The sequence below is a fragment of the Panonychus citri genome, unplaced genomic scaffold (genome assembly GCF_014898815.1).
Source record: "Panonychus citri isolate SS breed McGregor unplaced genomic scaffold, ASM1489881v1 Contig00136, whole genome shotgun sequence".
NCBI classification, from domain to species: domain Eukaryota; kingdom Metazoa; phylum Arthropoda; class Arachnida; order Trombidiformes; family Tetranychidae; genus Panonychus; species Panonychus citri.
The window spans coordinates 115,970-131,950 of record NW_026515541.1 but is presented as its reverse complement, the minus strand read 5'-3'; the positions used below and the strand labels follow the sequence as shown (position 1 = coordinate 131,950).

Sequence of the window (15,981 nt, the reverse complement as noted above, 5' to 3'; positions counted from 1 at the left end):
CCAGAAATTGGTTAAAATGGGACTTAATGGAAAGAGAATACTCAATAAATATCTTTGGGCCAAAAGAAATGAGATCAAGTGCAATAATTAATGAGATACTACTAAATGCCAAGAAACTAAGTGGATCGATTATGAAAATAAATGAACGCCATGATATGACAAAAATCTCAATAAGGAACGAAAACACTAGACGCGATTTGATCCCGTTCTTACAAGAAAACATGCAAGAAATGTCAATTGAAATACCAAAATGGAAAAAACCATTGATTAAAATTGCTGGTATAAAATTTGATCGTCAACTTAATAATTGGCAGAAACAAGTGGAAAGAATCAAATGCATCAATGGATTCTCGAAACATCTTCACTTCAAATATGTGGAACACTTTGAACTGGGTCAAAAACGAACCAACGTTCTTGTAATCGAAGTGGATCCATCAATCAGATCAGATATACAGAACAAGCTAAATGGAAAGATCTTTGGTGGTGAATTTAGTCATGACATAGTTGATAAAATAGAAATTATCCATTGTAAGAGATGCCAAAGTTACAATCACTTTAAAAACCATTGCAAACTACAGGATCGCTGTCCTAAGTGTGCAGGAAACCACACACTAAATTTTTGCGATTCAAAGGAGATGGCTTGTGCTGCGTGTGGATCACGAACGCATAGATCAGGTTCTTTTGAATGTCGAGAATATCTACAGGCACTTAAAAAAGGAATTGAAGAGATTGACTACTCTTATTCATACATTATTCATGCACCAAATCGTATGTAGAATTGCATCATAATTAATCCTGTATTTGAATAGATAAACCAAATTTACTGTTGCCAAATATCTCTATTGTTTTCTTTGCTCATTCATGAAGATTATTTCAATAACTTATGTTTCCATTAAAGTTTTTCTTATATATTATTCATCCAAGAAAAACAATGTTACTTCACATTGTTTTTTCTAGACTTTGATTATTTGCTTTTCTCACTAATGAAGGGCAATGCTGTTTCTACATTGCTTTTCCTTGTCCTATTTTACTAATTTTCACGAAAGAAAAGCAATGTTGTTTTACATTGCTTTTCATAATATAATTTTACTGATCTTCACGAATGAAAAGCGATGTTATTTTACATTGCTTTTCATAATATAATTTTACTGATCTTCACGAATGAAAAGCAATGTTATTTTACATTGCTTTTCATAATATAATTTTACTGATCTTCACGAATGAAAAGCAATGTTATTTTGCATTGCTTTTCATAATATAATTTTACTGATCTTCACGAATGAAAAGCAATGTTATTTTACATTGCTTTTCATAATATAATTTACTGATCTTCACGAATGAAAAGCAATGTTATTTTACATTGCTTTTCATAATATAATTTTACTGATCTTCACGAATGAAAAGCAATGTTATTTTACATTGCTTTTCATAATATAATTTTACTGATCTTCACGAATGAAAAGCAATGTTATTTTACATTGCTTTTCATAATATAATTTTACTGATCTTCACGAATGAAAAGCAATGTTGTCTTCAAAAAAAAAAAAAATCTATTCTCTTTGATCTAAACAAAGCAAGATTAACAATCAGCCCAAAATGTATGGAATTAATATAATTTCGTGTAATATTCGTAAAAACAAATCAATATTCAATACAATGATAGAAAAGATGTCATCATCAACCAAATTGTGTATATTATTGTGTGAAATTCCCCCAGCAATGCAAATGATGAACAATGGACAATCAATATTTACTGGCGAATCTGTAGCCATTCTAGTATCACCTGATCTAGAAGCCACGATTGTTAAGCAAACAAACAACGCAATTTTTGTCAAAATAAAGCGCTTTCAACTCATTGTGGGTAGCGTTTACATTCGTGCATTCAATAGGCCAAAGGATACAGCGGAAATAATACTGACGACAACAATTATAGATAATCAAGTGAAACTCTACAATAAACAGCCGATGATAATTGGAGGTGACGTAAATTGGCCAGGTAAAAGTTGGAATAAAACATCACCGAAAGTATCTATTATTACAAACCAAATAATGGAAAAAATAGAAAATCTTGTAATAAAACATGGCTTCAAATTGTCTCATGAAAATCTAAATACAACAATGTCTAACGCGAAACACATCATTGACATCCTGATCTCAAATCGTTTCTGCTCACCAGACAAACAAAATGTCTTTAATATTGGAACAATGGATCATATTGGACTAACAGCGAGATATAAGATCGAATGTCCGATACAAACAAAAACAAAAGCCAAGAAAACACTGGTTCTTGGATCGTGGAAACTAAAACATATACCAAACCTAAACATTGAATCAAAACAACTGACACAACATCATCCATTGGTTGTGACCTGTAAAAGAGTAATACATTTTCCTGATGATAATGGTTTATGGAAAATACCAAGAAAGAAACTAAATCAATTCAAAAGGCTAAGAAAAGAAAGAAGAAAGATTTTGAAAAGTCAAACAATTGATGAAGAAAAATTAACAATAATAAATGGAAAAATCAAGAAGAAAATGGCCAAATTCTCACTAAAGAGAATCCTTCATCAAGAAAAAAACACAAAGAGATTGTGGAAAATCATTAATCAGCGGCTCGTTGGTTCAGATCAAATAAAATTAGATGAAACAAATCCAACAACAATTGAATCAAAAAAGAAACTTTTACATCAATTTTCCACCAGAAAACCAACGTTTAAAGATGCTGAATCAAAAACAAAAGGCTATCTAACAGATAGAGAAAAAGAAATGATAAAATCAATGAAAATCAAATCATCATCTCTTGGGGCTGATAACTACACATCGTTCTCATGGAATAAATTTAAAAAGAGAAACATAGACACAATTATAATATTAATTTCAAAAATCTTTGAAATATCAAAAGTTCCAAACATATTAAATCGTTTTGGTTGCTCATTAATCCCTAAAGCTGATGGTCTAAACTATCGAATGGTAAAATCTCCATGCTTCCTGTTAAAGATGATCGACAAAATACTTGAGAATCGACTTCAAGAAAAATTCCTTAATCATTTAGAACCAGAAACACAGTTTGCGTATCAACAAAACAAAGGTCGCCTGGATCTCGTAGCGAATGTGATTTTCATGGAAAATTGGCTGGAGAACTATATAATTAAGCTCGATGTCTCAGCGGCGTTTGATAGAGTCAATGTTATGAAAATGGAACAGGAAATAAGAAAAATAATGGATCCATCAACATGGGAAATAATAAAATCAATGCTAGAAAATCGATGGTTAATCATCAAAGAAGGAAAAAAGAAAATATACAAATGTGAAACAATTGGAGTACCACAAGGAACTGCAATTGGACCAATCATGTTTATAATCTGCCTCAACGAGAGTCTGAAAAATCTGAAACATGGACCATGGACCATAAAATCGTATGCTGATGATATAATAGTATTGACAAAGGCGGATCCACAAATAGTAATAAACCTGATAGATAATGAACTGAATAAAATTGATCTACAAATCAACAAACAAAAAACAGTTATCTACCCACGGTATACAAATCAAATTAAGATGGTTGGATATGAAATCATTAGGCAAAGTAACCTAATAAATTCATTTCAAGTGCACCTTAGACGAAATGCTGAAAATCTAAGAACAGAAATTCAAACGAGATCAGGATCATGGCAATATTTACCAATTAAAATTAAAAATCTAATAGCATCAACAATTATCTTTCCGAAACTAAATCAAATGGATCTGAGTCTATTTCTGGAAAAAGGAGATTATGACCAATTGTTACTGGTAACAAGAACACTAATGAAAGCGTATGGATCGATTTACAATCTATTCTTTGAAAAAAAGAGAAAATCGAGGTGGTCATACTTAATCAAAAATAAATGTCCAAATCCGATATTACCTCTACTAATATCTCTAAAGAAAGTAAAATCAAGATATGCAACATTATCGACTGAAACACTGATAACAAAGATGCCGAATTATCAAGAGATTGCAACAGTTGAGTGGTCATGGCTAATAACAAGATGGAGAAAACCACCGATAGGAAGGAAAGTCATATACTTCTCAATAATAAACTTTCAAAAAAGATTCGTAATGATCCTATGCAAAGACTACCCAAATAATCAAACAATCGAAAAAGAATACATAGTCATCGAAGCCAAGGAAACATACGAAGCACATCTACTGGCACTTAAATACATATGTGAATACGTTGAAATAGAAACACACTGGATCCTGGTTCCGGAAAAGGTTGCAGAATTCTGGAGAGGAAACTCGAGAATGGCGAAAAACACAAGAGAAATATTAACAACAATCAAAAATAAAATCTGGTGGTGGTTTGGACATAAATGGAAAAGTGAATTTGACTCGAATGAATTATTGACAATGGACATGATTAAATATCAAGAAGGGTGGACGATCATGAAACAGGAAAGAGAAATAAAGAATTGGGCAAAAAGAACAATTATGGCAGCATATAAATACGGAGGTGAAATTATGGAAAGGATCTTCAGCGAAATGAAAATAAAAGGGAAAGAAGAAATTTTCATCATGAATAACATCAGCAATCCACTAATCAATTTTGAATGTTGCAAAAGAAACGCTACCTGGAATCATATGATAACAGAATGCTCATGGATGGACAACATACATGGATTACTAGAAATGAGAAAAAGAGATGATTATTCAACAAGAAAACAAACAAATAAAACAACACTAATAGAAATAGTTGTAACTGTAAACCTAATGATGGAAGCTCAAAATGTATTGAAAGTGGATATAAATGATTACATGAGGTGGAACAGCATGACCTCAAGAGGGTGAGACCAGAACTCACTCAGTCATGTAGTTGACATGACACTCTGTAAACGAGCATAGACATTAAAGATAATTAAATTGTGGAAACTTTTTAATTGAGAAAATATTAATAAGAAAAACAAATAATTACATAAACCGGGAAAATAATCATTTATCAATTTGATTGTTTTAATCATAATTAACCCTGAACTACCTTTTAACCAGAACAATTAACGATTGAATAGTTACAATTGATCTTAAATAGTAGTAAATCAATTCCGATAAATTGTAATTAATTATTAGTCTCTCTCTCTCTCTCTCTCTCAATGATTAAGATGTTAATACAATAATCTTACCTTGAATAGTAAAATTCAGACAATGATAATCATCATCACCATAATCAATGAATTAGAATTGAAATTTGTTATTTTCAAACCAACGATTGCGATTAAAATTTAAAAACCAAATCAAGGTTGATTGTTTTTCGCGGATTTAAATCAAATCAAATTAAATCAAATTATTTACCTCGAATTGGATAAAAAGAAATTGTAAACTAAATTTGATTAGCAAATGTTAATTGATTGTTAAAGGCTATTCAAATGATTACAACAACAATTAAGACAATTTATCAATATCAATGATCAGTTGGTCGGAAAATGATAATAATAAAAAAGTTAAGGAAGTGATTAAATTATTGATTGTTATTGATTAACTAAATTGTATTTTACTTTTCTCACCAATAGTGTATCAATTGGTTTAAATTGTTTTTCACAATTGATTAGCACAATTGTTTGCACGATTTATTAATTTTGATTTTAACTAATCAATATTATTGATGGTTAATTGTGATGATTAAGTTTACAGGTCAATTTTCAATTTTGATATTTATGGCTTTATATGTGTTCATTGATTGTCCTAAATTGTTATGGTTAATTTAATAATAATAATGAAAGAAATTAGTTAATAGTGAAATGGTTTGGGTACACGATTTAACTTTGTCCTCATTTACACATCACTTTGATTACAATATCAATAAAAAATTGATGATAATCATCATTATCATCATGATAATCATCGTAAATGATTATAATCATAATTGTCACCATGAAGAAAAAGCAAAATTAGATAAATTGGAAAAGGAAAATAAATTAACAGTATATTAGTTTCAATTCAGTTTCATCAGATTGTGATTCAGTTCATCGATCAGATAAACTGATGAAAAGATTCATGATATTTCATATTTCAGGCTGAATATTGAAGATGATGAAGATGATGAAGATGAAGATGAAGATGATTATCATCATTTGAATTGAGAATAAAAGAAAACAATTTTCTAGGCCAAGTGATGAGTAAATTATCATGAAAATTTGATAGTAAAACCTGATCACCGAAACTGAATTAAGAAAAAAAAAGTCTCACTTAAAGAAGACACAATTTGATGGTGAAAATGAGATAAACAATTTAGAAAGTTGGACAACAATTAATCAACAATTTAAGGTTACAAATCGTGATTTAATTATTAACTGTAAAGATCCGATGAGAGAAGAGGTTCCAATGTCAACAATTTAGTTAAATTGATCATCATCATGTTAATTTACCTGATTACTATTATTTATTTGATTACAATTAGACCATCATCATGATAATGGATCAGCTGATTTACTTGATATTATTAAGAAGATGAGGAAATGATGAATGGATGATAAGGATCATTTTTCTTTCTTTTTCTCTTTCTTTTTTTCTGGTTTTGTGGGTTACCTGTTTTTCATGATTAGTGTTCGGGGCTAACAATTGATGAACAATTTAAACCTAAGAATATGGAATTAGGTTAATCATTGAATATGTTCAGCATCGTTTTCGTTTCTTTCAAATCATAATAACAACAATTAACATCTACAATGAAAGTTTACTCTTAATCCAAATGGTAATTTAGTTAATTAGTTGAAACAGAAACTTTTTACTTTATGTATTAAGACTAGGAAAAGGTGAGATTTAAGTTAATTACTGTTACTTGATTGTTAGAAGGTTAAAACAATCAAGGGTAAAAAAAGGAAAGGTTAATTAAAGATGGATTCAAGTTTATCATTAGGTTGATGATTAACATTAGAAATTATTGGTTACAATTAGATTAAATTGCCTGAAAGGGTTTAATTGTTTCACAATTTAGTTTGATTGCTTTTGATTCTAATGTTTAATTTATCCCAATTGATTGAAAATCTTATCCCTGATTGTAAATTGTTGGCATATTGATTACTTATTGTAACTTATTACCAACAATCAATGGTAAATCAGATGAAGGATTATCTTGATTCTCATCAATTTAAATCAAAATGTTGATCTTTAATCTTAATCCTTTTGCATTTAACAATTTACGAGAAATTTTAATCATAAAAATTTGGTTAATCTTTTAGAGGATCCGTTAATCACTTGGGAAATTGAGAATCAGACAAAAAGAGGACAGTTAATTGTTGGAATCACAATCAATTTAGAATCATCATCTTTCTCATCATTTGTTTAATCAAAGTTCACAATCTAGAGTAATTTAAAGTTAATTGAGAGAAAGGGTAAATTATGTAACAAAAACGTGATTAGAATATAATTTAATTTGATTGTTGATCAAGGTGTTTAAATTAAGGTCTCACAATTATGATCAAAGGTTAGTGATTAACGATAAACCTTTAAAACAATAATCCTTTTCAATTCTGATTAATCCTTATGATTACTTTAATCAAGACAACAACAATTAAGGATTAGTTTCTCTTAATTGTTGCGTTATTTTAGTAATCCATTAGATAGACACTCGTGATTTGTTTATAATTAAAAGTCCATTCAAATGTTAATTGTTGGATAACCTTATCAAGACCTAAAAAAAGGTCTACTATTAATTGTTGATCGTTAATTGTTAGATGAAACATGAATGAAACTCCATACTGACCAGTGTGTTGACCAACACCAAATCTAAACCAGAAGTTGAACTTGATGCTATTATTATGAATTGTTATTAATTTGATGATTAAAGATGAATAATTTAAGTTAATCAAATATTGATCCAAGTGACTATTTATCCAATTGACCACTTAATCAACTCTAATCAATTCAATTGAATTTCTTATTGTAACCTGTTGAGACCAATTGATTAACCTGCTTTTTTTTTTATTCTTAACTTTTTGTTTATCTTTATCTCTCATCTTTACCCTTGAAAACCCGAAATTGAAACATCATCATGATGATAACTGGTTCCTAAACCCCTCATCTCACAAATTTATCATCGTATTACCTGTTTTATCATCATCTCTCTTCCGGGGTTCTCTCTTCATCTTCCTTCCCATCGTCATCGTCATCATCTTTCTCATCCTTTTCATGATACTCTGGGTACTACCAGGCGATACATTGAATAGTCCAAGGTCAACTAATAGTTACCTTCAATTGGCTCCTAAATCACCAGATCAACTGGTCAGTGATAGTTTAACTAACGGTAAAAAAACTGTCGGATCAAAGGTAATCAAGGAGCAACCGGCTTTATCATCATCAACATCATCCTCATCATCCAATCAACTGTATAAAATATCTCGATCAGGAATTATCAATGGATTAAGGCGAGACGTTGATTCATCCTCATCCCAATCATCATCATCATCATCATCTGATGAAGGTCTTGACCTGTTATCCAATGGTAAACAATTGAATGATTCAACTAATCATTTTGATGATAACAATCAAGTTAATCACAATAGATTGATAAATAATGATGGTCCACTTTCACCTGAATTTACATCATCACTTACTAATCATCATCAAAAACAACAACAACAACAACAATTAACTAACTATGATGAACGTCACTCAACACTTTTATCTGAATTAAGAGCTGATATAAGGGAGAAATTAGAAAATAAGTTAATTAAGGACATTATCATTTCTAATGAACTTAAATCATTGGCAGAAAAATCAACTGATTGTAATCGTTTCAATGGTATTGGTAATACAACGAATTGGTCAGCCAATAACAACCAAAGAAATTTAATCAACTCAATTACCAATAAAATCAATAACAATAATAAAAGTGAACATTTAAATAGGATAAGTGAAAATGTTGACTTGTCTAATCAACATCGTCACCATCATAATCATAATAATCATTCACAATCAGCTGATTGTAGTGAAACAAATGAACAAAATGATTTTGATGCAATTGATAATGAAGATAATGAGACAATCAAATCGGGTAAAACTGATTATGGTTTCACAGTTTCAATTGTGAACAATGTAAACAACAATTCAAATCGCAATCGTAACTGTGATTACAGTTTAACTTCAACCTATTCATCAAATACTTCATCATCATCTTATTATGATACTAATTTACCGTTAGAGGAATCAAGTAAAATTGTGATTAACGTGCCATTGGGTGGAGGTGTGGGTGGAGTGGGTGTTGGAACAACTTTCTATGATAATGAGACGAATGAACATATTTACGAAGAGTTGGACAAAGTTTCGATCTATGAAAGTAATCGAAGTGAAAATGGCAACGATATTAACCAATTGACGAAAAGATCAATTTTCGAAGGAGCTTCTCGAGATGAGATACTTGAATATTTAGCCGATGCTAAGGAAAGGGTTGTATTGATTGATGAAAATACTTCCGGTTCTTTAGCAAATCATCACCATCACAATCATCTCCATCATCTACACCATGGTTTACCCACTCGACCCAATTTGGCCTCAACTCGACGTAATCGAACCTCCAATGTTTCCAATGTTAGCAGTTCATCGACTGATTCAAGTAACACAGCGACAAGTTCATCAATCGAAACGGAAGATTGTTCATTAACCAATAGTACCACAGGTACACCCGTTGAACGAAATGATTCCGGTGTTGGTGTAGAAACGAGTAAACCATTGAAAATCCGTCGAACCAACAATTTAACCGGAGAAAGTGAACAAACGTGCGCTGATTGTGAACAATTAATTGAACCCAAAGAAATCAATGGAACCAATAATAACCATCGTAATAATATTAATCATCTAGAAGATAATAATGATCAGTTAATTTATTACAATATCGTTTGTAGTAAATGTGAAAAGAAAAGATCAGAAAGGAAAGAGATTATCTCAGAATTTGTTGATACAGAATTTAAATATGGCCGAGATTTAAGGATAATCCGAGAGGAGTTTCATAGACCAATGGAAGTTGCCGGTAAGCAATTAAATCTAATCATTGACAATTAAATTTAACCATGAAACAGAAACTCAAAGGAACAGGTTACAATCATATCCTTTTAAATTGATATCCAAATGAACAATTTAAATTGGAAACTTTGTCTTAAACTTGCCCTTTGAAAATGATGATTTATCTCATCACTGGTTCCTCATGATTATAATTAACAATTAAGATAAACAATTAAGGTTATGATTAACATTTAAAGTTGAACTATTAAATAGATGATTAAATTGGCTACAGATTATGAATTAAACTTGATGTAGGTAAAATGTAAGGTGAGAGTTATTAATCTTTACCAGTTAATGGTGTGAATTAAAGTTGAAAACAATTAATGGGATAAGCCCCAAAGGCTAATCCACCTTAAGTACCTGGCGTTAATCTGCCCCGGTTTAAGGTCCCACTTTAGATTAAATTAATTTCTAGTTTTAATTTTGATTCCATTGAATTTTTTTTTCCCAGTCTACTATTAATACTTGTGACAGAATCATTTTTATATTATATCAACAATTATATATTACATGATATCCTATTCATACCTTTGATAATCATCATGATAATCCAAATGATCATCTTAATCATCAACAATAAACATTAACCATCAACTCAATCATCTCTACTCATCAGTAAAATTTTTCCTAATCTTAATCATTTGAGAAAACATTTCAACTTGTTGATATAAACCAACAACTAATCATTTATTGAGATTTGATGAACTTTACCTGAGAATTGAGATTATCCATCATCATCATAACCATCAGAATTTAAATCATAAGAAGAAAAAAAAAGTTGGTTAAATTGTTAATCAACAAATTGTGTCGAAAACTTCACAATCTAAATCTGATCATCGTAATTAACTATTTCAGCTTAAAGCATTTTTTTTGTTCAGTTGATCATTTGAAGGTAAATCAAGAGAATCAGAATCATCGCCATGATCATAATCATCAAATTGACCTTCACTTAAATAACCTCAGGTCAATATTTGATTGTACAGTTAATTGAAATGATAAACATGAAACTTTATTTTCATCGTAATCATTTGTATTAACCAATAGAGTCCAATTTTTTTACTGCTAAATTGTTTCATTAGTTTTGATTATGATCATAATGATATTGTATCTTAATCATTAGCAGACATCAAGAGAGTGAGAGACAAATATGAAAACTGAATCAAATTTAATCATCTATTAAAGGTTTAATAGTTAATTGTTAGCAATTAAAATGTTTCTCTTTTTGTTATATACTTTTGATCAACGATTTACTTTTGTTTTAATCATAATCAGACCCACGATTGTAATAGATGATGATGATTATCTTGATTATCTCGTTCATGACTTAATTTGTTGATATCAACCTTCAGATCACAATCAGATTGTGAATGATCAACGATGATGAATGATTAAGAAATTAACGAAAATCTTAATCCTTAACATTGAAGATCAATAATCAACTCAAGAAAACAGTCCAAGGTGATTAACACACGATTAACAATTAAAGTTAACTAATATCGAACCGATTAAATTGTTGATGATTCAGTTTGGTTATTAATGTGTTTTTTTTCAATTTAAAATGATGAATTAACTGTTGGATTATATTGTCAATCATATAACAACAATTAAGTATATCATAGTTACACTTTTGTTGCTTAAATCACAATTACGAGAATTAAAAATCTAGATCAACATTGAAAATCAACCCACAACTTTAATTGTAACTATTAATATTATAATCAGTTTCCTTAAGGCTAAATTATTCAGACAATTTGGTTGATCATAAATTTAAATTGTTACAATTTACAATTGAATAGTTTTTCCAATAATCAATATAATGATCAGTATTGAAATCTAATAGACATTGATAATTATCAACAACCTGAAGGTTAGTTAATTGTTTGAACAAATTGATTAACTTAATCAATGTCAATTGTGTCACAGTTACTAATTAATTTCAATGTCTAATAATTAATGATAATAATAATGTTAATTGTTGAGTTAATCAGCGTCATAATTAATTGAATTAAATATGATCACTAATAAGATTCATAATCAATTGAATCATTTGAAAAAACCACTAATAATTATGATTAATAAATTGTTTCAATGAAAACTAAATACTGAATCTAATTAATTGTCCAAATGAACATTTATAAATCATTTAATTAAGTTGCATCTTTTTACCAACAATTAAAAGTTAATCTTGATTAGGTCAACAATTTACATTCCCAAGGTTAATCAGTGTTAGTTTGTTCATCTATCAGATTAATTATAAATATCTTAATTACAATTAATTGTGATCAGTATGAGAGAGGATTATCTTGGACAGTTGGTAAACTTTTAATCAACTGATTAACCAACAATTTAATTGTAACCATTTAGGGTTAACGAAATGGTTACCAACCTAATTTGGTCTGATACCTTAATTAGTTTTCCGTTAGTTATTAAAGGAATCAAACACAATCACAATTAAGTTGATTGTCGTTGATAACAATCAACTAGTATTCCTGCTAATCAATATTGATCTTACTAATCACAACAATTAACTAATCAGTGATAAATGATGACTTTTTTTACCTTCAAGGTGTAGGTTAGTCTTGCGACTCGATGAAAAATCAGTAATCAAATTAATCAAATCAACAATTTAACTATGAATTAGTTTAGTTAGTTAATCGTGAGGCCTGATTTCTTATTAATCATCATGTTCATTCACACTTACGATTAAATTGCTTAATGATAACAATTAGTGAAAGACACACAATTAACTAAGAATACAAATTTTTTTTCCTTTTCATCGTCAACAATTTAAGGTTAATTTAAGGTTTTCATTAACAACTTTTATCAGATTTTACTAAATTAATTAGTTAATTTGGGTCACAATTTATTAATCGTAATCGTTACAATTAAGTTTATTAAACTTTCATGTTGAACCTTACCCGATTTATATAATTAACTGAAACTTGATTAATGATTAACATTTCAAGTTCAATCAGCTGACCAATCAAATTAAATAAAAAACAAACAATTAATTGACATTAATGTCAAACTTAATCAATACCCTTTCATTTAATTAACCTAACGGCAATGTTAATCATCAGAACCAAATCAGCATCATCAATGATTAAAAAAATTAATCATAAACAGAAAACAAAAATAATCAATCAATTTAAATTTAGTTTAAATTGATTGAAAACGTTTCTTAATTGTTGATACCCGATAAAGTTGATATTAGGAAATTTTCAATAAGAGCAAGAAATTAGATCTTAGATAATAATTAATTGATTGTTTCACGTCTCAGATAATTAACTCAATAGTTAATCAGAGTTAATTACAATTGGTTGGTCAGTGTTACCATTGAATAGATGAAAAGTTAATTGTCTAAGTTCAGTGTTGCCGGAAGAAGATGAAGAAAAAAGTTCTAATTACAATTAATTTATTATCTCACAATTCGTGCGTATCTGAGTCTATTCATCGTTATAACAATTTAGTAATCATGATAATTAATAGGAATTAAATTAATCTCTTACCTTGAGAGAGAGAAAATAAAACAAAGAGAAAGGTCAACATTTCGTGTCAATTGAAAATCTTTTGACAGAATTAATTTGATTCCAATGATAATCATGATAATAATATTTCATTTTAATCTTAATCATGATAATGATCATGATTATCAAGAAAAATAATTCAATTTTCAGGTAACAATTAACAAAATTTTGAACAATCTAAAAATCGGATTAGATTTTAGATTCTCATTTGTTGTTTTAATAACAATTTACTGATTATATTAATAAATAAGTGTTGTTATTTGATTATTAGTTGATTGTAAACTGGATTTAGTTTAGCACTATTAATATTATATGAAATTAACTTTTTACCGTTACTTTTTTTCAAGTCTTGTTCAATATTTTCAATTGTTGGCTAAGTGTTGGTGTCAGTGTTGGCGATTAAATTAAAAGATAATTTATGATTACAATTTAAATTATGTTTCACTAATCAAAACTGATTAACAATGAAGGTGTATTAACCCCTCAAGGTAACAATTTACGATGATTAACAATCAACAACAAACAAAAATTGTCTCAGGAGTGGTTATTGTTTTAATCCGTTTTCTTGTGGGAAGTAGGCAATGTAATCGCTATTACATGTTAGCCCTTTAATTGTGAACGACAATTTAACTGGAATTTTAATCATCTTGATCACCATTACATTTGATTGTTAATCAACTTTGTAAATCTCATCTAATTTCAAGTTTAATTACCTGTTTCGTTTACCTGATTAATTATTTTTCTTGTTAATTTGCATAATGATGATTAGTTAATTGTAATTGAAACTTTCATCCAGTAGCTAAGAAAATTTTTCCTAAATATTTAAATGCTTTTCTTTAGTGTTTCATTTGATTGTTTTACAATTAAATTGTGATTAGTTTACATGTATTTCTAATTTTACTTTACCTATTTGGTGACTTAATTGTTACCTGGTTTATTGCACAATTTAACTGGTCAGTTATTTTTTATTACAATCAATTAAATGTTGATTTACAAATGAACATCATGAGAAAAGATTTACTTGTTTACGGAAATGAGTATTTCTTTTTTTAATCAATTAAAGTATTACAACTTTAACCTTGGTGGTTATTGTCATGATGTAAATGATTATCATTGTGATTAAGATAATGATGATCAGTCTACAAGAAGATATAACAATTTAAATTGTTGGAGAAATTTATTCTAAGCCGGTTAATCTGCATGTTAATCGTTCAGCTCAATGATTAGCTTTTCCTATTCCTTTTTGAAGTAAAAAAAACCATAAAAATACAACAAAAATACAACAAAAAAAGCTTATTATTTATTTCATGTTAATAATCAAATGGTATATCGGTCAGGTCACAATGCCGATGGCCGATTCTGGTCAAAAATGACCTTTAAATGAGCTCTCTTTGTGAAAACTTTGAGACTTTCAATGAGTTTTATCAACTGAGTTTTTTTGTTGTACCCGATTGATGATGATTTAGTTGTGATTATTATTGAATTTGTTATTTGAGTTTAATCATCAGTTAATTGTATTAATATTTGATCAACAATCAACAAGGAAGCCATAAAGAAAAAGATTCAGATTAATTTAATTGTTTTATGTAACAAAATATTAATACGATTAACTGATGGAAACCTAATGAATGATTTGGTTGTTTACTGATTGTAATCAAAAATTTAGATGAGATTAATAAGTTGATGATTAAGAGAAAGTATCGTCAACAATTAGTACTGATTAAGGTTCTAGACTAGATTATCAGATTATTATTGTTCCTTTTAAGGCCATTTACATGATGATCACGGTTAATGGTCACGATGACCATTCGATTCACGGAAAGTACTTGGGTCACTTTTCCATCATCTTGTATTGTAGATTAGTGTGCGTACGATAAGATATCGAGTTACAGGTCAGTTTCACGAAAAAAAGATCGAATCTTTTTTTCACTTCGAACTTTTTTCTTCTTCTTCTTTTTCTTTGCGTGATTACAATTCAATTCTATTCATTTGTGAACTTTTCCATTCATTGAGATAAGTCCAGTTCCTCCCTGACCATCACATCTTAATCATAATCGAATTGATATTCATTCAAATTAACCTTTTCTTTCACTGATCCACTTAATCATTTCCTTAATCATTGATGATAATATTAATTACTCGATGATTGCAATAACAATCAATAGATTACATTTCCTCAATATGTACCAAACAATTAGTATGTTTACACTTTAATTGTCTGGTAATATTTTCATTAATTGTTTCTTTCCATGCTGATTGGTAAATTTTCACAATTGATTAAACATTGAAATGATTTAAAGAGTAATCAATGAGACGACTTAATTGTATTAAGTCAATTGTGTCTTAAACCTCATCATCAACAACAATTAACTGTTTAATCAATACATGGTCATCATCAATATACTATCATGTCGGTATAAAGTTA

General features: G+C 28.9%; 1 protein-coding gene across 1 annotated transcript in view; it reads left to right on the top strand.

Moving 5' to 3' along the window:
* Nucleotides 1-15,981, top strand: part of LOC128392145 (serine-rich adhesin for platelets-like) — a 29,155-nt gene that overhangs the window by 10,416 nt on the left and 2,758 nt on the right. The window contains exon 2 of the mRNA XM_053352125.1: nt 8,183-9,997. Coding sequence (XP_053208100.1) covers nt 8,183-9,997 — 1,815 coding nt within the window. The remainder of the gene's footprint in view (nt 1-8,182; nt 9,998-15,981) is intronic.